The following is a 20,725-nucleotide window of genomic DNA, read 5'->3' on the forward strand; positions in this document are numbered from 1 at the left end:
AAAATAAAAATAAAAATAAATAAACAAGCAAAAATAAAATATTTACAATAACCAATAATAAGGCACACGTTTGCAATTTCCCGGCAACGGCGAAAATCCCTTCGTACAAACGTTTTGGTTGTCACAAGTAACAAACCCCTTTGAAATTGATAACCGAGTATTCAAACCTCGGGTCGTCTTCTCAAGGAATTGCAGGGAGGTGTGTTCTTATTATTGGTTATGAGTTTGTAAATTGGGGTTCTGGAGTTTGGGCAATGCGCACAAGTATATTTTCAAGCAATAAAAATAAATAAATAACTGTAAAATAAACTCTTTGCAAGGTATGAAGAACTGGAGGTCCTATCCGAATTATCCTTATCAATTGTGATGGGAATTGGATTTTTTCTCCCGCTTTGTTAACCTCTAACTATGAAGGTAAGTTAAGTGGATGAATTAATTCCAATTTTCAATCAACAATGAGTTTGATAACTCAAGAGTTACCAATTATTTAACCAAAGCCAAAAGGGGAGAAATTCTACTTGAATGAAAATAATTTGGATAAATTGAGAACTTTAATAAATTAAAGAAAGCAATCATAAGTCCGGAATACCTCAATTAACTCTAATAAAGACATCAAATGTAACATGGAAGAGTTCATAAATTAAATTGGGAAAATAAATAAAAATAAAGAACCTGGGATTGAGAGTCACTCCTAAAACTAAGAGAAATCCTAAATCCTAATCCTAAGAGAAATGAGAGAACCTCTCTCTCTAAAACTACATCTAAAACATGAAAAGTGAATTCTGAGAGCCTCCTATGAATGGATACAGTCCCCCACTTTATAGCCTCTAACATGTGTTTTCTGGGCCGCAAACTGGGTCCAAAACAGTCCAGAATTCGCTGGTTTCGAATTTTGCCACGCTGGATTTCCGTCACTGCGACGCGGCCGCATGGATCACGCGGTCGCGTCGCCTAGCGTCAGGGTAACTATAGGATATTATATATCAAATCGAAGCTCCGGATGTTAGCTTTCCAACGCAACTAGAACTGCATCATTTGGACCTCTGTAGCTAAAGTTATAGCCGTTTGAGTGCGAAGAGGTTAGGCTGGACAGCTTAGCAATTTCTCCAACTTATTGTATTCCTTCCACTTTTGCATGCTTCCTTTCCATCCTCTGAGCCATTCCTGCCTTATAATATCTGAAAACACTTAACACACATATCAAGGCATCTAATGGTAATAAGAGAGGATTAATATTAGAAAATATAAGTCCAAAGAAACATGTTTTCAAGCAAAGCACATAATTAGGAAGGCAAATGTAAAACCATGCAAATAGTATGAATAAGTGGGTAAAGAGTAGATAAAAACCACTCAATTGAGCACAAGATAAACCATAAAATAGTGGTTTATCATTATGGCTTCATTCTCCCCTCCAATATGAGCTAGAAGACTTCAGAAATGGGCTTCCAAATCCCCCAAATCGTGAGGCACGTGCTATTTTAATAAAGTCATGTGCAGACACCTGTGCGGATGCACAGACGCGTGTGTCCGCACACTTTGCGAGAAATCCAGACTTGTGCGTACGCATAAGCAGTTGTGCGCACACACACTAGATGATGCATGGCTGGACGCGCGACGCGTTCGCTGCACTCCACGCGCTTTGCTTGGAAGGCTGTGCGTACACACAGGCAGTTGTGCGCACGCACACGTCTCTGAACTCACTCCTTTGATTTCTCTTGCTTCCTCCTCTTTGCATACTCTTCTTCCATTTTCTCCAATCCATCCCTACCTTATATACCTAAAAGCACTCACCAAAAATATCAAGGAATCGAATGGAAGGCAATTGGAATAAAATAGATTCAATTAAGTATAAAAGAGCATATTTTCATGATCAAGCACAAATTGGGAGGAGAGATCAAAAGCATGCTATTCAAGGGAATAAGTGCGAGTTTACGTGATGAAAACCCATTTAATTCTAACCAAAAATCATCATCAAATATGGATTCATCAATTCTCCCAAACTTTAACACTAGCATGTCCTCATGTTAAATACACAAAGGAGATAGATGAAAAGGAAAAATGACTTATGCTATATACTACTTAAATACATGCAACTATCCTAAGACTAATCTCTAATATGTACTACGATGAGAGTTGGTAGAAACAAACCATGAAATTCCAATCCATCACAAGAAAGATTTAGGGCCAATGCAAGGATTCATGCATTAAGATCAATGTCCAAAGAATTAAATTGAAGTTATCAAAACTATCCAATCAAACAACTTGCAAGAAGACGCGATATGAGGTGTAAAAGCATGGAATTGAGCGATCGAACCCCTCACCGGATGTGTTTCCACTCAATTAGCTCAGTATTTAGGGTTTAACCACTCAATTCTCCTTTTATCGTGCTTTTCAAAGATTTGCAATTCATCTAACAATCAACTAGTATTTAATGCATGAATAACAAGTATCATGAGGTCTTTAGAGGGATGTAATGGGGATAGGGTTTAGGTAGGATGATTTATGGTCAAGTGAACTTAAAGAATTACTTCTTTGATTAGCTTGAACGTCCACCTAATCCTACATCACCTATATACACATAACAATTCAACCTTCCCACCCATTCCTTTTTTATATCTCATCTTACTCATGCATTTTCTTTTCAAACATGTCATATGCATCCTTTATTTACTCTTTTTATTCATACTTTGTTAGGAACAAGGTTTTTTTTTTTTAATTTGAACTATAAATGCATATGTTTCAATTAATGAAATGCATAAGCATTACCTAATTGCCCAAAAAAGTTTTCACAAAGAATTCGTGCCTTTATCACCAATGCCTCCTAAATTTCTCCCACACTTAGAATTTACACACTAATCCACCCATGCTAATCAAAGAGTAATTCAAAGACATCAATGTTTTTCCGCTTAAGGGGAGTAATGTGCTATCATCAGAACAAAAGGGGATTCATAGGCTCAAAGGGGTTCACAAAGGTGAATGCAAGGGTTGGCCATATAGGTTAGTGAGTTTATCATCAAAGATGGCCTCAATCATGCTAAATGCATCCAAACACAAATACAGGACATAAAGAATCATGCAAATCAATGATCACAATAAAAAAAGAGTACAATCGCACACAAGAACAACATTGTGGTTGAAAAATGCAACCATCTATTAAAGCTCAAATCTCACAAGGTATGTTGTTCGAGCTCCTTTTTCCATGTTCTACAAACAAAGTACTCCAATCAAGTTGGTAAAATAATTTTTTTCCTCAATTCAATCAATGGTATGCCCTTAGAAAAGGATTTCATGGGAATTCCTTGGTGTTTCACCACTTTATTAATCATATCATGCAAAATACAAATATTAACTACTAAATATCCCTAAATGATTAGAGAAATATTCACAACAAACCAAACAAGATGCAATAGAAAAACTACTCAAAATGAAGAAAAAGTGCTAAAAAAAACATTGCAAAGTGTCTTTAAAAGAGAAACTTTTACTCCCCTTGAAGTCATCGATCCTCCCCCACACTTAAATTGTGCACGGTCCTCCGTGCATGCTCACGATCCGGGAGGATGAAGAGGGGGCCATCTTCAGCTGGTGGGCTCAGAAATGGGATGATCAGCTGCATCAAGCTCCTCCCCAGCTAGCTCGGATGAAGCAGTAGGAATCAGGCCGGCGTCTCTTACTTCTAATATCGCCGCTATCCACTCAAAACGTTTGTGCTCCAAATGCTCCATGTGATGGATATCGTGCAAGATATCGCAGAATAAATATGGAAAAGGACAGAGAAAAGGTAAAATAGTTGATGGAGGTGGTAAACTTGATGGTGGTGCTGTGGGTGTCTTCCTCTTGGAGGGGGTTGTTTTTGTTGATGTTTCCAAATCTCCCCTTGGAATGAACTTGTTGCCTCTAGGAAACTCAAGCATTATATCCATTGGTCGCCTCTCTACCCCCGCTGCATTTGCTAAACGCATAACCATCGATGGAAATAGAATGCTGACATTCTTTTTCTCAATCAATTTCCAAATCGATTTGTGCAATAAGGGCAAGATGGCTATATGCTTCCCTTGCATAATAGCCCAAAATAGCAAAGCAATTCTAAATCTCACATGGGTAGTGTGGATGCTCGGGATAATGTAGTCCACCACAATTTGATGCCATATACGAGCTTCAGCATTCAAATCAGAGTATGTAATACTAGTGGGACCAGAATTCTTCCCTTTGCTATACTCCCAAGAGGCACCAGGACGGCCTATTTTCTCAAGAATAGGAGTCAGAGATATTTTTCCATTGGAGACATCCTCTTTTATCTTGAAGTATCCATCTTTCTCCAATGGGATGTGGGGGATGTTGAAAATAGCTTCTAGAGCTTGATTGGAGGTATCCAACATCTTACCCCGGAGGAAGACTGGCTCTATTTCCCAAGCTTGGTAGTTTGCATAGAATTTCCGCACCATAGTCTCATTGACTTCAATGGGTTCTCGCTAGAGAAACTCCCAATGAAGTGAGGCAATCCTTCGGTGAATAATTTCCTTGTATTGGCTTGGAACCTTCAACAACCGCTCCCAATGAATTGTACGTGCCTCAATAGCCTCGTATTGAGAGTCGGCTCTTCGGTTAACCAAGGTATCCAGTTTATCACATTGGCGATGTCGCCAAATAGCAGGAAATGAAGCGGTAGTATCCTCAACCGGCGCAGCAACCGGTGTCTTACCCTTCTTCCTCATCCTGAAAATACAAGCAAAAGAACTTCGAGATCTGATAAACCCCGATTTCGTGATTTATCTTATGCTTATTTTAGGGGATTCTACCACCTTTTCTCACATTTATTCAATGAAATAGCATGGTTTTGTAATTCTCCCTTGAATTGTGCTTAAGTGTAAAAACATGCTTTTTAGGTCCTTGAATTGGTGATTTTAATTCACTTTGATTCCATTCGATTCCTTGATGTATTTGTTGAGTGATTTCAGGTTTATAAGGCAAGTATTGGATGGAAGAAATAAGGAGAAAAGCATGCAAAGGGGAGAATTCATGAAGAAACAAAGATTGGGAATGCAACAATGGACGCACACACGTACAAGGCACGCACGCACAGAAGTGGTTTTCGCATAGAGACGCGCACGCGTACATAACGCGTCCGCACGGATGAAGAATTTGCCAATCGACGCGCACGCGCCGATACTCTCACGCGACCCACTTAAAGGCAAAACGCTGGGGGCGATTTCTGAGTTGTCCAGGCCCAAATCCAACTTGTTTCTGAGTGTATTTCATGCAGAATTGAAGTCCAAGCAAAGGGGGAGCAATTGTTTGAAGTGTTAGCATCATGTAGTTTAGTTTCTAGAGAGAGAAGCTCCCTCTTCTCTCTAGAATTAGGATTAGAATTTCTTAGATCTATGTCTAATTCATGCTTTGATTTACTTTTTCTTTACAATTTCTTGTTCCTCTACTCTTCCTCTCTCTAATTTTGTATTTCATTCTTGTAATTGCTTACTTTGTTGTTGATGCACTTTTTCTTCTTCTATTTTCATTTCAATGCAATTTATGATTCATATTCCTTTATTGTTCATTTGATTTATTGTTGTTTAATTCCTTGCAATTGAGTAGTGTAGATTTACATTCCTTGCAATTTTACTGTGCTTTCGTTTTATGCCTTCCAAGTGTTTGATGAAATGCTTGGTTGGATCCTAGAGTAGAATTTTGTACTTTTGGCTTGGGAAGGTAACTTAGGAACTCTTGAGTCATTAATGTCCAAGTGATTGACGATTGAGAGCCATTAATGCTAGATCTCACTAATTGATTTGGTGTAGAACTAGGACTTATGGACTTGGGTTGATATAGCTTACTTGACTTTCCTATACTATTAGTTAGGGGTTAACCTAGTGGGATTGATCCTTGCCAATTCTAATATTGTGGTTAGTGATTAGGATAGAGATCCTTGACCACCTAACCTTGCCAAGACCTTTTTGTTAGTTTATTTTCATTGCTATTTACATTTCATGTCTCTTATAAAAAAAACCCCAAAACATAACTCATAACCAATAACAAGACACTTTGTTACAATTCCTAGGGAGAATGACCCGAGGTTTAAATACTTCAGTTTATAAAATTTAGGGGTTTGTTGCTTGTGACAAACAAAATTTTTGTATGAAAAGACTATTGTTTGGTTTAGAGACTATACTTTAAAACGAGAATTCATTTGTGAAATTCTAGACCACACAAAAGTCGCTCTCATCAAAATGGTGCTGTTGCCGGGGAGTTGCAATGGTGTTGTGTTATTGGTTATTGTATATATGTAAATATTGTAAATAGGTTTACCTTTTGCTTTTTTGTTAGTTTTTGCTAGTTTTAGTATTTAATTTTCTTGCTTCTTATTTGATTTTGTTTTCATTTTCTCTTGCTATCATGAATTCTCACTTTGGCTATGAGTTTGGTTCTAACTATGTTGTAGGAAGTGAGGGCTACAATGAAGATGTGTATCAAGAATGGGATAACCAAAGGTGAGAGGAGCCATATGCATATGATCAATCTTCATGGCAACAACCTCCACCAATGCACTATGAAGAAGAGCCATTCTATGATGCATATCAATCCAATGGCTATGGTGAATCCCCTTGTGACATTCAAGAACCACCACCATATGCCTATGAGCCATATCCCCAACAAAACCCTCAACCATACTCACAAGCCCCTTCTTACCAACCATCTTCATATGACCCTAATCCATATCCATCCTACCAACAATCATATGAGCCATATGAACTGCACATAGAGCCACCACTACTCCAACATCAACGTTTTCAAGAGCCGCCCCTCCATATTATTATCAAGATGAACCACCTCCAATACATGAAAACTTTCAACCACAAGATGAACTCTACTTTCCACCACAACCTCCTATGGAAGAATACTCATGTCCTTCAATCCAAGAGCCATATGATCCTATTCATGATATCCAAGAAGAACAAGAGTCAAGGGATCATCTCAAGGAAGCATTGGATCAACTTCAAGCGACCATGGAGTGTGCTGTGCAACAAATGGAAAGATTGGGAAATATTGAACCACCACAACTCTATCAAAAAGAACCACCTTCCTATAATGAATCCTTCCTCCAAATTGATGAACCCTTCCATCCACCCCAACCTCCAATAAATGACATCCTTGATGTTCTTGTTCAAGGACAAGAGGAGAAGAAAAGGGATGTGCAACAATTCACGGCCGCCTTGGACGAGGTGGTAAACCGGTTAGCATCCCAATGCTTGAATACTCAAGGAGCTCCCATGGTTACATGTGGAGAAACAAATAAAGAGCTTAACATGAAGGAGATATTGGTGGAGAATGAGAGAAGTTGCTTCGTATTGGAACAATTAGAGGAAGCTACAATTGTTGAAGAAGAGGAATAAGTGGTTGAAGACTTAGGAGATATGGAACCACCTTGGGAGTCTAGGATTGAAGAAAACCCCTCCAAGATGATTGAATTTGATGCTAAAGAGGAATGTGCACAACCTCCAAGGCATATCTCTTATGAAGAATTGGATGGGATAGAGCAAGAATTGAGTCCCCTTGGCGATGAAGATCAAGCATCAAGTCTTAGTGGTGAAGAATCCTTTGAGCATGAAGAACCTTCTCCCGATGAGATGGAAAGCAATGTGGAGGTAAATGTCTCTCACCCTCCCATTTATGATTTGAGTAAGGGAAAAAAGTTAGATAAAATTGTTGAACAAAGGATTGAGATTAAGAGATCTTGTGAGGAGGTGGAGATCTTTAGAAAAAGGAGGATGGGAATTGAATATGCTTTAGCAAGACCCTTGGAATCGTCTTTGCCTAGGTTGCCATCTACTCCTTCATTTGAGTGGGTGAAATTCATTTCTATTAGCTTTATTATCCCACTTGAATATGGTTTGCTTGAAACAGATGGCCAACTTAGGGAGCTTTGTGGGATGAGGCGTAAAAGAAAAATGTTTTGTGGTTGGCATTGTAAGTCGAGGCTCATTATGGTTGAAGCTTCAAAGAGCAAGGGTTGGACTAGTGCTCAATCGGATGGGTCTAGGAGAATAGTTTGGTGCTCCCATGAGAATTCATCTCTCTTGCCACCCGGAGGAAATCACCATGATCAACTCAAGGACGGGTGTGAAAACAAAGTGTGGGATCCCGGATCGCACAAGGAAGATCAACTTTGGGAGCCTGTTTCTTTTTCAGCCATGTCCTGTATGTCCTCTTCCTCTTCAACATCTTCTATTTCCACTACCTCTTCAACTGAGGCGTGTTCTGGTGGACTTGGCTCCTCCTGATTCCTCTCCTGCAGTGTGGTTCCGGACCTTAGGGTGATGGCATTAATGCCACCCTTTGGATTGGGTAATGGTTGAGAGGGGATTCCACTGGAGCTCGAAGGCTGGTTATTGGAGTTATTCATTGATCCAATCTGTGAGACAAGAGCTTGCAAAGTAGAGTTCAGACCATTTAGTGTAGCATAAAGGATATTTTTCATGGTCTGTTGTCTCCGATCAATAGATTGTAGTAAGTCGTCATTAGAAGATGAAGAAGGATAAGTAAATTGAGAGGTCTGCTGTTGGGTATTCTGTGGTCCTTGGGATTGCCTCAGGTGAGGTGCTCTGTAAGGCTGGTTCTGGTTCTGCTGCCTGTTGTTGTTATTATTCTACCTCTAATTTCCCTGATTGTCTCTACCTCCTCTATTGTTGTTGTCCCTCCAATTCTGGTTAGAATTGTCCTGCCATCCATGGCTGTAATTGCCACCTTGATTGTACCCTTGGTTGGGGCGGTCATAGAAGTTTTGAGTGGCTGCCACGGTGTTGTCTTCCTGCTGGAGCTGCGGATATTCATCAGTATAATGGCTATAATCAGCACAGACTCTGCAAACTCTCTGTGGGACTAACTGTTGGCTTTGCTATGGTGGAGAAGGTTGAGCTTGCTGAACTTGTTGTTGATTCAATTGCATCTGCTTCAGCAAGTTGGTCATTTCACAGATACTCTGAGTTAGAGCAGCAGTCTCTCTGCTAGAGGATACTTCTGCAATGGCTTTTGAACGGCCTTGTTTCTGCCTATGATTCCGAGTAGATTCAGCTAAGTCGCTGATCAATTGCCATGCCTCATCAGTGGTCTTGTACTTTTTCATAGACCCATTGCTAGCACTTTCCAATGTGGTCTTATCTTGGGGCCTCATGCCCTGTGTGACGTAACCGAGTAACACTATCTTGTCAATCATATGGTGGGGGCATACTTCCAGAAGATTATTGAAGCGCTCCCAGTATTCATAGAGAGTCTCGGATTCGTCCTGAACAATCATGGAAATGTCTTTCCTCAGTTTATCAGTAACTTCAGCTGGAAAGAACTTTTCCAAAAATTCTCTTCTAAGTGTATCCCAGTTGGATACAGTTGCTGCGGGTTGAGTGTAGTACCACTCTCTTGCCTTTCCCTCAAGAGAAAACGGGAAGGCTTTCAACAAAATTGAAGTTTCATTTGCACCATCACGCCTGACAGTAGAATAGGCTGCTTGAAAATCTCTCAGGTGCTTGATAGGCTCTTGAGCAGGTAAGCCATGAAACTTGGGCATCAAATTGAGCAGTGCAGTCTTTATTTCAAAGTCTGTAGCCACCGCTGGGTGATGCGCTTGAAACGGTTGCATTGAAAAATCAGGGGCTCCAGCCTCCTGGATAGTAACTCTTCTAGCTGCTTCCATATCACCTGCACGTAAATCAACCGAATCAGTAGAACGGGGGCTGGTTTCTTTCTCAAGTGACGTTTCGGATCCGCTCTCAGAGAGGACTAACCAACGCCGAGCTTGCCTTATTCGTGAAATAGTTCTTTCAATCTCAGGATAGAATACTGGCAAGCTTGGATCAGGAAGTGAACGCGTCATCTAACGAAAGAAACAAGCAGCTCATAGTAGCAGGATAAAATAAAATGAAAATAAATAAATTCCAATTACTAACTTTAGCACTCTATTGCAACTCCCCGGCAACGGCGCCAAAAATTGACGTGGCGGAAATTGGCGAGTCAAGAATTGTTATAAGATATGCGTTGCAAGTATAGTTCTTAACCAACCCAAAATCCGCTTATCAATTTAGAAGGGTGTCACAAAAATTAAAATTAAAATACTGGGAGTATGAATCCAAGGTCGTCTCCCAACGAGTTGCAGAAAGGTGTGCTATTTTATTAATCAGATGTTTTCAAAATGGTTTAAATTGAATAACAGGAAATTAAATTAGAGAATTTATGTAAATTAAATAAAAGCCTTGACTGGGAGTAGATTAGCTGGAAGCCCTATTCTTGTTGGAGTACTCTCAAGATTAATTGACAATTGAAGGTTGTCCTGTTTAGTTATCCCTTACTAGGTAAGGGAAAGTCAAGCAAGTTGGAATGCTACTTCTATTCACAAGTTCCAACCCACTCAATCAAAAGGGATTGGTGTCAGTGACTAGAGGGCAATCCAACAATAACCCAATTACAATTTTTCTTTTTAAGCATTCCGACTCAAGGGTTCCTTTCAATCAACTCCCCATCAAGTTAGGGAACTACTCGCTCATTGTGAATGTAGAATTCATAACATAGGAAAGAGAATTAAAGAAAGACATGATAAATAAAAATCAAAGAAATCAATTAAAAATAAAAGTAATTCTTGTATTAATAAATTCTAAAAATAATTCAATAGTAAAATTGAGTAAATTAAAGGACATGGAAGAGTAAGAGCCAAGTAAAGAAAACGAACTAGAATGACGAAGTCTTGATGAGGTAATAACTCTTCTCAATATCCCAATGCAAAAAGCAATAGAAATAAAAACCTAAGAACTATGAATGTGTACAGAGAAAACCTAGAGGAGGAGTAAAACTAGATCTAAAAACTAAAAATTGTGTAGAATGAATGTTGTTCTCGGTCTCTGCATGTTCTCTGGCTCTAGTCTGTATTTCTGGGCCGAAAACTGGGTCAAAACAGGACCCAAAATTGCACCCAGCGAATTCTGCAGATTATGCAGATTGCGCATGTCACGCGATCGCGTCATTCATGCGGCTGCATCATTCGGCCTTTTGCCCTGCCACTCGAGCGCGTCGTCCACGCCTCCGCGTCACTTGCGCTATTCCAATCCGCGCGGTCGCGTGAACCATACGGCCGCGTCACTGCGATTTCCTCTCTTTCGCGTGGTCGCATGAGCCATGCGGCCGCGTTACTTCTCACTGGTCATCTCCTCAATTTCTTGTGTTCCTTCCATTTTTGCAAGCTTCCTTTCCAATCTCCAACTTATTCATGCCCTATAAAGCCTGAAACACTTAACACACAGATCACGGCATCGAATGGAATAAAGGAGAATTAAAATACATAATTAAAAGTCTCTAGGAAGCAAGTTTTCAATCATGTAATAATTTTAGGAAGGAAATATAAATGCATGCTAATCATATGAATAAGTGAGTAAAGATCATGATAAAACCACACAATTAAACACATTATAAACCATAAAATAGTGGTTTATCAGGCAACAATAAAATAAAATCATTGAGGAAGCACTAATAATCATTAAAAGAAGGTTATATGAGTGGTGTGATTTACTAAAAACACGGTGTATATCTTCCAATGATGCGCGCGGTTGGAATACACACACCGGCCGAATATCATGGCAATCACACCTTTAAGGCAATTCACAACTCAAAGCTTCACAGATTAGTGCTTGAGTTGCAATTAGAAAACAAGGAAATGAAAGCAACTTCAAGCAAGCACCAAAAAAATGAATTGGCAGTTGTTCATTCTTAAGAAGTGGTAATCACATATACAATGTTCCTAAATTGAATGCAAAAGATGTTTGATCAAGACATCAACTAAGGTTGAACCATTGTATATTGATTACTGAACCAAAAATTTTGATGAACAATGACAAATGAATTCATGCAACACAATGCATTTGTAACCACGAGTTGCACATGAACAAACAAGGGAATGCATTGGTGAAATTACTTAATAACCATCAAAAGTCATAGTAGAATTTGCACAATTCATACAATATGCCTAACAAGAGATAAATTGAAAACATATGATGGCCAAGTCATATGAATCAAACAAAGTGTGCATTGAGGCATTTTGTCGAACATGTGGTATCCAATGTGCAAGTTAATCATAATTAAGCTCAAATATGCTCATAACCTATCCCAACAAATCAAGCAACAACACTTTGCAAATTAAGGAAACAAGAAAGAAAACAACTAAGAAAATCTAAGCAATATAAAAGGAATAGAAACACTTGCAAAGAAAATATTAACATAAAGAGAAAAGGAAAACAAGAACCTTAGATATAAAGGTTGAAAAGACAAGAATGAGGTGGGAAATAATGGCACTTCTTATAGCCACTGCGAAATCACAGCGGTTGGGTTCGTCGGAAAAAGAAGCAACATCGGAAGAGGGAGAGCTCACCGGTGGTGTATATAGAAAAGAGAAGGAAAGGAAGAGGGAAAAGAGAGAAGAAAAGGGAAGAAAAGGGAAAGAGAGAGGTCACCGGCGGTGGGCTGGCGGCGGCGGTGGAGCCGGGAAGAGAAGAGGGAGAGGGGGCAGCTATGAAGAAGAAAAAGAAAAGAGAAAGCTGCCTCTCAACAGGGCAAACAGAACGCGACCTGTGCGGACGCACAGAGACGAAAACTTGGAAGGGTGCGAACGCACACAGCGTGCGATCACTGAGACCAGAGGGGTTGCAAAAGGATGTGCGGACGCACAAAGATGTGTGACCGCACAGAGGGATTTTTTTTTAAATTAAAGGCTTGCGTGCGTGCGCACACAGGTCCATGCGTATGCACAGAGGTTGGGAATGGGAGAGGTTGTGCCCACGCACCAGCTGTTCCCTCGCTGCCGACAGAGGGGCTGCCAAGTTGCGTGCGGTCGCACACGTCCGTGCGGCCGTACAGATGGAGCATGAAAGGGAGTGCGTGCGGGCGCACGCAGATGAGCACTCGCTCAGGGTAAGGAAAACTGGCAGCGCACACGCACAGGCTGTGCTGGCACTGTGACCAGAGGGCAAACCAAAGCTCGCGCGGACGCACAGGCTGGTGCGTCCGCACAGATGACGAAACATTCAGGGTTGTGCGAGCACACAGGTGGGTGCGGACGCACAGATGCCGTGTTTCAGAAAAAATTTTTCTCTTCAAAACTTAAGTTCCTACGCTTAGCACATCAACATACCAGACCCAAACCATTCAAATAAGCACAAATTCACGGTCCACAAGCAAAATAACTTGAACAATTCAAAATTCATCAAATCAAACCTAAATTATCCATTATATCACAAAAAAGGCAAATAAGGCAAAAGACTATAAACAAGAGATAGAGTTGGAATAATGTCACCATGGTGGGGTGTCTCCCACCAAGCACTTTGGTTTAGAGTCCTAAGTTGGACTTGCATGGCTTCATTGATCACTTGGGAACTTCACCAAGGAGGAAGATCTCTAACTCCTTGGCATTTTTGGGTTGAGTGTGATAGAGCTTCACCCTATGACCATTGACCTTGAACTTAACTCCATTAGTAGGGTGAATCACTTCGACCACCCCATATGGTTTGACATCTACCACTTTAAACGGCCCATCCCATCTAGACCTCAATTTCCCAGGCATGAACCGCAACCTTGAATTGTACACAAGCACTTTGTCACCTATCTTAAAGTTCTTCCGCCTTATATTCTTGTCATGGAATGCCTTAGCTTTTTCTTTGTAGAACTGAGCATTTTCATATGCTTCCAACCTAAGGCATTCTAATTCTTCCAATTGGAACTTACGTTCCATTCTCGCCCCCTTTAAGTCTGGATTGCAATTCTTCACCACCCAAAAGGCTCTGTGTTGGATCTCAACCGGAAGATGACAAGGTTTTCCAAAAACAATACGGAAGGGGCTCATTCCAATTGGGGTCTTGTAAGCAGTCCTATAGGCCCATAATGCGTCTCCCAATCTGGAACTCCAATCCTTCCTCTGTGATTAACCACTTTCTCTAAGATTCTTTTGATCTCCCTGTTGGATACTTTCGCTTGCCATTGGTTTGGGGGTGATAGGCTATAGAAACTTTGTGAATAATCCCATACTTTTTAATCAATGCCTCAATTTTCCTGTTACAAAAGTGGGTTCCTTGGTCGCTCACGATTGCTCGTGGGGACCCAAATCTACAAATAATGTTATTTTTCAAAAAGGAAGCAACGGTATTAGCGTCATCGCAACGGGTAGGGATTGCTTCCACCCATTTAGAGACGTAATCCACTGCCAACAATATGTACACAAATCCATTGGAATTTGAAAATGGCCCCATGAAATCCATGCCCCAGACATCAAAAATCTCACAAAAAAGGATATTTAGGTCTTTTTATAAAATTAAATAAAAAGACATCTTAGTGGAGGACCCTTCTAAGTGCATGTATTGTTCATAAGAATATTGATATTGGAGAGTTTGCTGCAAGACATCTTCTAGAATTGGAACCCAAAGATTCAGCAACATATGTTCTGCTTTCAAATATGTATGCGGTGACTAGAAAATGGGGTTGTAGGGATTGGGCAAGGCAAATTATGAAAGATAGGGGTGTCAAGAAGGAGCCTGGTCAAAGTTGGATAGAGGTTAATAATTCTGTTCATGCATGTTTTGTTGGTAATCAAAAACACCCTCGTGCGGATATGATATACGAGTATCTCAGAAATCTGAATGAACAGGTGGCTCAAATCGGTTATGTGCCGCAACACAATAACCTTTTTGAGTGAGGCAGAGCGAGGTCAAAGGGATTTGATGAGCGGATATTTTATACACTTTTTAGCACTATTTTCTTATTGTTTTTGGTTATGTTTTGTTAGGTTTTATCAAGTTTTAGTAGGTTTTAGTATAAAAATCACTTTTTGGATGCTACTTTGAGTTTTTGTGGTTTTCCTATGTTATTAGGTGATTTTTGGGTGATTCTGGCAAGTTTTGGAAAAGTCTGATTCAGAGGCTGAGAAACGACTGCAGATGCTGTCAAATTCTGACCTCCATGCATTCAAACGAGCATTTCTGGAGTTACAGAGATCCAAATAGCGCACTCTCAACAGTATTAAAAAGCAAACTTCCAGGGCTTTCCAGTAATATATAATAGTCCATACTTGTCTTTGGAAATAACGGCCCAAAATGGGCATTGAACTCCCAACTATCACCAACTTTCTGGCGTTCAACGCCCAAAAGGGAGCAGCTTGGAGTTTGGACGCCCACAAAGGACCAAAGCTGGTGTTCAACGCCCCAAGGGGAGTCCCAGCTCGTGATTACACCCCAAGCCCAGCCCAAACACTCACCAAGTGGGTACAAGAAGTGGATTTTAACACTAAGAGTCCAGTCTATCTTAATTATGTAATCCCTAAGTATTAGATTAGTATTTAAAGGAGAAGATCACCCTTGTTTAGGATCTTCTTCCTCCTTTAGACACTATTTTTGGATTACATTGTTTCTCTGTAAGCTATGAGCGACTAAACCTCCTAGGTTACGGTTAGGAGCTCTGCTAATTCTCATGGATTAATAATATTACTGTTTCTATTTCAATCTATCTTTTATTCCATTCTAAGATGTATCTTCGTTCTTCAACCAAATGAAACCGGGTGGAACGAGAGTATGACCCGTTTCTACATGGGTTCTTGCGAGTCCTTAGCAGGATAGCATTGAACTACAGGCTTGACTATACATCTCTTAGACAGCTAATCTACGGCTTTGTTGGAGACATAGGAACATCTGTTCAGCCGAGGTATGGGGCGATTAAGGCCATTGTGGTATAAGCTAGAAGCATAAAGCGTCATTCTCCGATCCGGAAGATCCGACCTTGTCTATGGCGTTTTAAGTAGGATCATCAAGAGATTCAATTGCTAGAGCTTCACCCTTGTTCAGATTGGATGACCATTAGCACTGGCATTTGATTTGAAGCAGAGGAGATTAATGACCACTAGCCCCAACATTAATCACTTACAACTTGCCATGGAATGAATCATCCATTGTTGAAGTAGACAGTGAGAAAAGTTGATCCAAAAAGAGGAAGCATCTCTGAAGCCTCAACCGCTCTCTTATCATTAATTTCACACCAATTCAGTAACTCTTTTCTTATTCCTTTTTTATGCATTTTCACAAAAACCATCTTTTCTATCCGCCTGACTAAGATTTGCAAGATAGCCATTGCTTGCTCAATCCAACAATCCTCGTGGGATTCGACCCTCACTCACCTGAGGTATTACTTGGATGACCTGGTGCACTTGTCGGTCTATTTGTGCGAAGTTTGTGGAGTTCAATTTCGCGCACCGAGTTTTTGGCGCCGTTGCCGGGGATTGTTCTGAAATTGACAAACTACCGAACTATCTTGCTGCTTAGATTAGGTACTTTTTGAGGTTTGTTTGTTCTTTCAATATAATTGTGTTTCTCTTTTTCTTTTTCAAAAATTTTTCAAAACCTTTTTTTCTTCTTAGCAATCTTTTTCTTTTGTTTGAGTATTGTGTCAGTCCTTAAGTTTGGAACCTTTTCTTGGTTTTTTGTTTGTCTGTCTTTTCTTGAGTTTTTGGAAAATTGTTCTTATTTTTCTTCTTGATATTCGAATTGTTCTTGGTGTTTTTCTTTGTTTGATCTTAAAAACTTTTAAGTTTGGTGTCTCTTAGTTGTTTTTCTTTAAAAATTCAAAAATCCAAAAAAATATTTATCTTATCTTTCTTCAAATTTTCGAAAATCTTGCTACCTTTTCTTATCTTAATTTAAAAATTTTAAGTTTGGTGTTTTCTTGTTAGTAAAGTTTCAATTTTTAATTTTAATTTTAAGATCTAATCTTTTCAAATCTTTATCATATCTTTCCTTTCAAAAAATTTTCAAATCTTTATCATATCTTATCTTTTCAAATCTTTATCTTATCTTAAATCAATTTAAAAATCAAATCTTTTTCAAAATTCAAATTCAAAAATTTTCAAAATAAAATCTTTTCAAATCTTTTCAATTCTTATCTTATCTTGTTTGACTTATTCTTTCAAATTTTAATTTTCAAAATCTTTCTTTAACTCTCTTTTTCAAATTTTCAAAATCAAATCTTTTATTTTATTTTAAAATCTTATTGATTAGTTGGTTACTTATTTTATCTTATTCTCTTCTCTACTCCTCTTTCTCTTTCCTCTTTTTCAAAACTTCCTAACTAATTTCTCTCTCTTATTTTCGAAAATCACCATTTAATTTTCAAATATCCTTTTTTTTAGTTAATTGGTTGTCATATCTTTTCTTAATCTTTCCTTTTCTAATTTTTTTATTTTTTTAATTAAATTTTTTATTTTATTTTTTGAATTAGTTCTTATTTTATTTATTTATTTTTGATATTTAAAAAAAAAACTTTATACTCCCTTAATTTTGAAATCCCTTCACCTTTCTCTACGTTCATTCGTTCTTCTTCTCTAGATATCTTACTGGGAGTCCTCTATATATACTCTGACATAAAAACTCTCATTTTTTTTGCTTCTTTTCTATGTATGCAAGAACAAGAAGAGTTCACTATGGACCCAATTGGGAATGCACAACCTAGAAGAACTTTGGGATCTTATACAGCTCCCACTCCTGACTTTTATGGAAGTAATATTAGTGAACCTCCTATTGATCTAGATGACTTTAAGGTCAACTTCGACCTAATCATGCTGATGCAGCAACATTGCTAGTTTCATGGACTTCCGCAGGAAGATCCAAACAAATTCCTTTCTGACTTCCTACAGTTATGTGATACTGTAGAGACCAATGGAATAGAGCCTGAAGTCTATAGGAGAATACTCTTCCCATTTGCTCTGAATGATCAAGCAAAGCTATGGTGGATTTATGAGCCCAAAAGAAGTGTGAACACTTGGGATAAGGCTGTTATAAAATTCTTGAACAGCTTCTCCTCTTCGCAGGGATGGACTAAGCTCATTAAGAGGGTTATCAATAACCAGTACTTAAACTCATATGAGGAGACTAATAGCTGCAAAGATTGCTGGGAATGAACTTTTGTTGGAACAAATATACAGTAGCATGCAGAATCAAGTTGTTGAAGTATATAGTGATCCTCCAGATACTCATCATGATATGACTGGAAACCTCCCTCAAGGTGATACTCACAACTATAGCAGAGCTAAAGTTGAACTCCTAGAAGGGAGCAACAGTGGCGTTGAACGCCAAAAAGGTATCACCAAGGGCATTCAACGCCCAGAAAGGGGGTAATGGAGATCAATTCAGGAGATACTTTCCTCAAGCATCTAGACACCACAGAGGAATGCATGAGCATTGATATCATCGATTCCATGGTAGAGGAGGTGAATATAGTTGAGAGACTCCAAGAAGAGCTGGACGACATCTTTTATGATGCCAAGCCTGATCTGGAGGCACCAGAAGAAATGGAAGAGACTGAGCCTAAGGTGGTACACACTGTTGAGGAACTGAATGAAGAAGAGGCTTAAGAAGAGGCTGGAAGCACAATGTTACACGCCCCTCTTATGGGAAGAAAGCCTGAAGTACCACACCCTCAGAAGCCCCAAAAGGAGACCAAGGACGAGCGCTGATCACAATTCATGGAAGGATCTAAGAAGCTGCAAATCAATATTCCTTTTGCTCAGGTTTTGGAGCAATGGTCTCTATATACTGGAAGACACCTCTCTGATGTTGAGAGAGGTGAATTGGTGCTAAGGTTACAGAAGGATTACATGATTATCAAGGTCCATAAACCTCCACTACCTTCTGACAAAGGAGGTACTTCCATACAGAGTACAATACTGAAGCCTCCTCCCTTGGTGAAAACTCATATAGTTTTCCCAGACATCAAACTTAAGTTGGGTTTTGGGTAGTCACCACCCACCGAGGAGGAAGGTCCAAGAGGAAGATGCATAGGGGATGGAGAAACAATACAACCCCTACCCTAACAAGCAAGGAGAATCAAGCTGATAACAATAAAACAAGAAAGCTTGTTAGGAGGAATTCAATTCTAAGAGCACTAATCTTCTCCTCTTTCCCCTTGGAGCCATTTCTGTTAACCAACTGGAAGAAGAGGAAGAAAGTCAACAATCAACTGTCAAGCTAATGACATTAAAGAAGTGCTTGTTGGGAGGTAACCCAACCATGAGTAGAGTACTTTTGATTTTCTTTCTTTTGTTTCTTTTCAGTTGAGTTCATTTTTGTTTATTTACATAGTTTTTCCTTTGCTTTTTAAAGTTTGTGATCATGTGCAGTACTCAGAACAGAAACAGAAACATTCAGAGATGGAAATAAAATACCCTGGGGAGATCCCTTTGCTGGCGTAGAATGCCAGACAAGGAGTAAGACATGGCATTTAACGCCACACAGGGAGAAGTGTGGGTGTTCAACGCCCAACATGAGCAGCATAGCTAGCGTTGAACGCCAAGGAAGGAGCACCTTGGGCATTCAACGCCCAAAGGGGAGAAGCAAGCTGGCGTTGAACGCCAGGGAAGGAATCACTAGGGCGTTCAATGCCCTACATAGAGCAGAAAGCTGGCATTGAACGCCAGCCAGGGAGCAGAGGCTGGGCGTTCAATGCCTACTGAGGAGTACTTGCTGGCATTAAACGCCAGAATAGGAACAACTTAGGCATCTAACGCCCATTCAGAAGGAGCTCTGGACCAATTTTTGGTCCCTTTTGGGCGTTCAACGCCCATTCTTGGCATTGAATGCCAGAATTCGTCATCCCCTTCTAACACTCTTACCTTCTATTTTCAGTTCTCTTCGCTTGAGGACAAGCAAACATTTTAAGTTTGGTGTTGCAGAGTGAGCTCTAGGTCTATATTATCATCAATGGCACCAAGGGAAGCTGAATCATCTTCACAGAAGTGCATAGCCTGAGCAACCATCAATACTAAGGTGGTTGAGTTTCATTCCCCCTTTCTTTCTGTATTTCATTATTTCATTCTATTTTTTTTCTGATTTCTATTCTAGCTTTTGCATGATCACTCTTAGGATTTTGCTTTAGTAGTCTATTTCCAAGTACTTCATGGTTATAACATATCCAATGTATCCTCATCAAGCTTAAAAGAAAATTTTTTTACTTAGAAGCAGTGAATGCATAATTTTCAAGTATATCATGACTTATCTCCAAATATTTTTTTTGTGGTGGCCTTGCATTGATTTTCTGAATATATGAATTAACTGTGCACATTTGATAGTGAAGTTAAGTGTATTGGCTATTGAAGTTAAGTGTATTGGCTATTGAGGAATAGTGAATTTAGAGAAGTATTATTGACTCTTTGAAAAATCAAAAAACACTGATTCTTGAAGAAAAAGAAATAGCATAAAAAGCAAAAAAAAAGGAAAAAAAGGAAAAAAAAGCAGAAAGAAAAAGAAAAAGCAAAAGCAGAAAGAAAAAGAAAAAGCAAGGTAAAAGAAAGATCCAATAAAGCTCAAAAGAAAGGAAAAGGAGAGCTAGGGTCCAAGGCTTTGAGCATCAACGGTTAGGAGGGCTTCATAGTAAAAAGGCCTAAAAGTTCAAATTAGCTGCTCTCCCTAACTATATACTTGTGGCGTGAAGGTGTCAAGTGAAAAGCTTGAGACGGAGTGGTTAAAGTCGTGATCCATTGCAAAAAAAAAAAGAGTATGCCTAAGAACTCTGAGTACCACTGTCTGGGGATTCTAGCAAAGCTGAATCACAATCTAATTGGGTTCACCCAGTTAAGTGCCTGTGGCGTTTATGTATCCGATGGTAATACTAGAAAACAAAATGATTAGGGTCACGACTAGGCTCAAAAAGGTGCAAAGCACCAAAAGAAGCT

The 20,725-nt window shown here is 39.4% G+C and overlaps 1 protein-coding gene across 1 annotated transcript; it reads left to right on the top strand.

The window, feature by feature from the left end:
• The first annotated feature begins 13,825 nt into the window (after positions 1 to 13,825).
• LOC140180595 (pentatricopeptide repeat-containing protein At4g13650-like) lies at positions 13,826 to 14,710 on the top strand. The gene is made up of 2 exons (XM_072221842.1): positions 13,826 to 13,879; positions 14,387 to 14,710. Exons 1-2 carry the CDS (start codon positions 13,826 to 13,828, stop codon positions 14,708 to 14,710), a joined length of 378 nt encoding a protein of 125 aa, XP_072077943.1.
• Positions 14,711 to 20,725: the final 6,015 nt, after the last annotated feature.

This window comes from Arachis hypogaea, chromosome 17 (assembly GCF_003086295.3).
Source record: "Arachis hypogaea cultivar Tifrunner chromosome 17, arahy.Tifrunner.gnm2.J5K5, whole genome shotgun sequence".
In the NCBI taxonomy this organism is placed as follows: domain Eukaryota; kingdom Viridiplantae; phylum Streptophyta; class Magnoliopsida; order Fabales; family Fabaceae; genus Arachis; species Arachis hypogaea.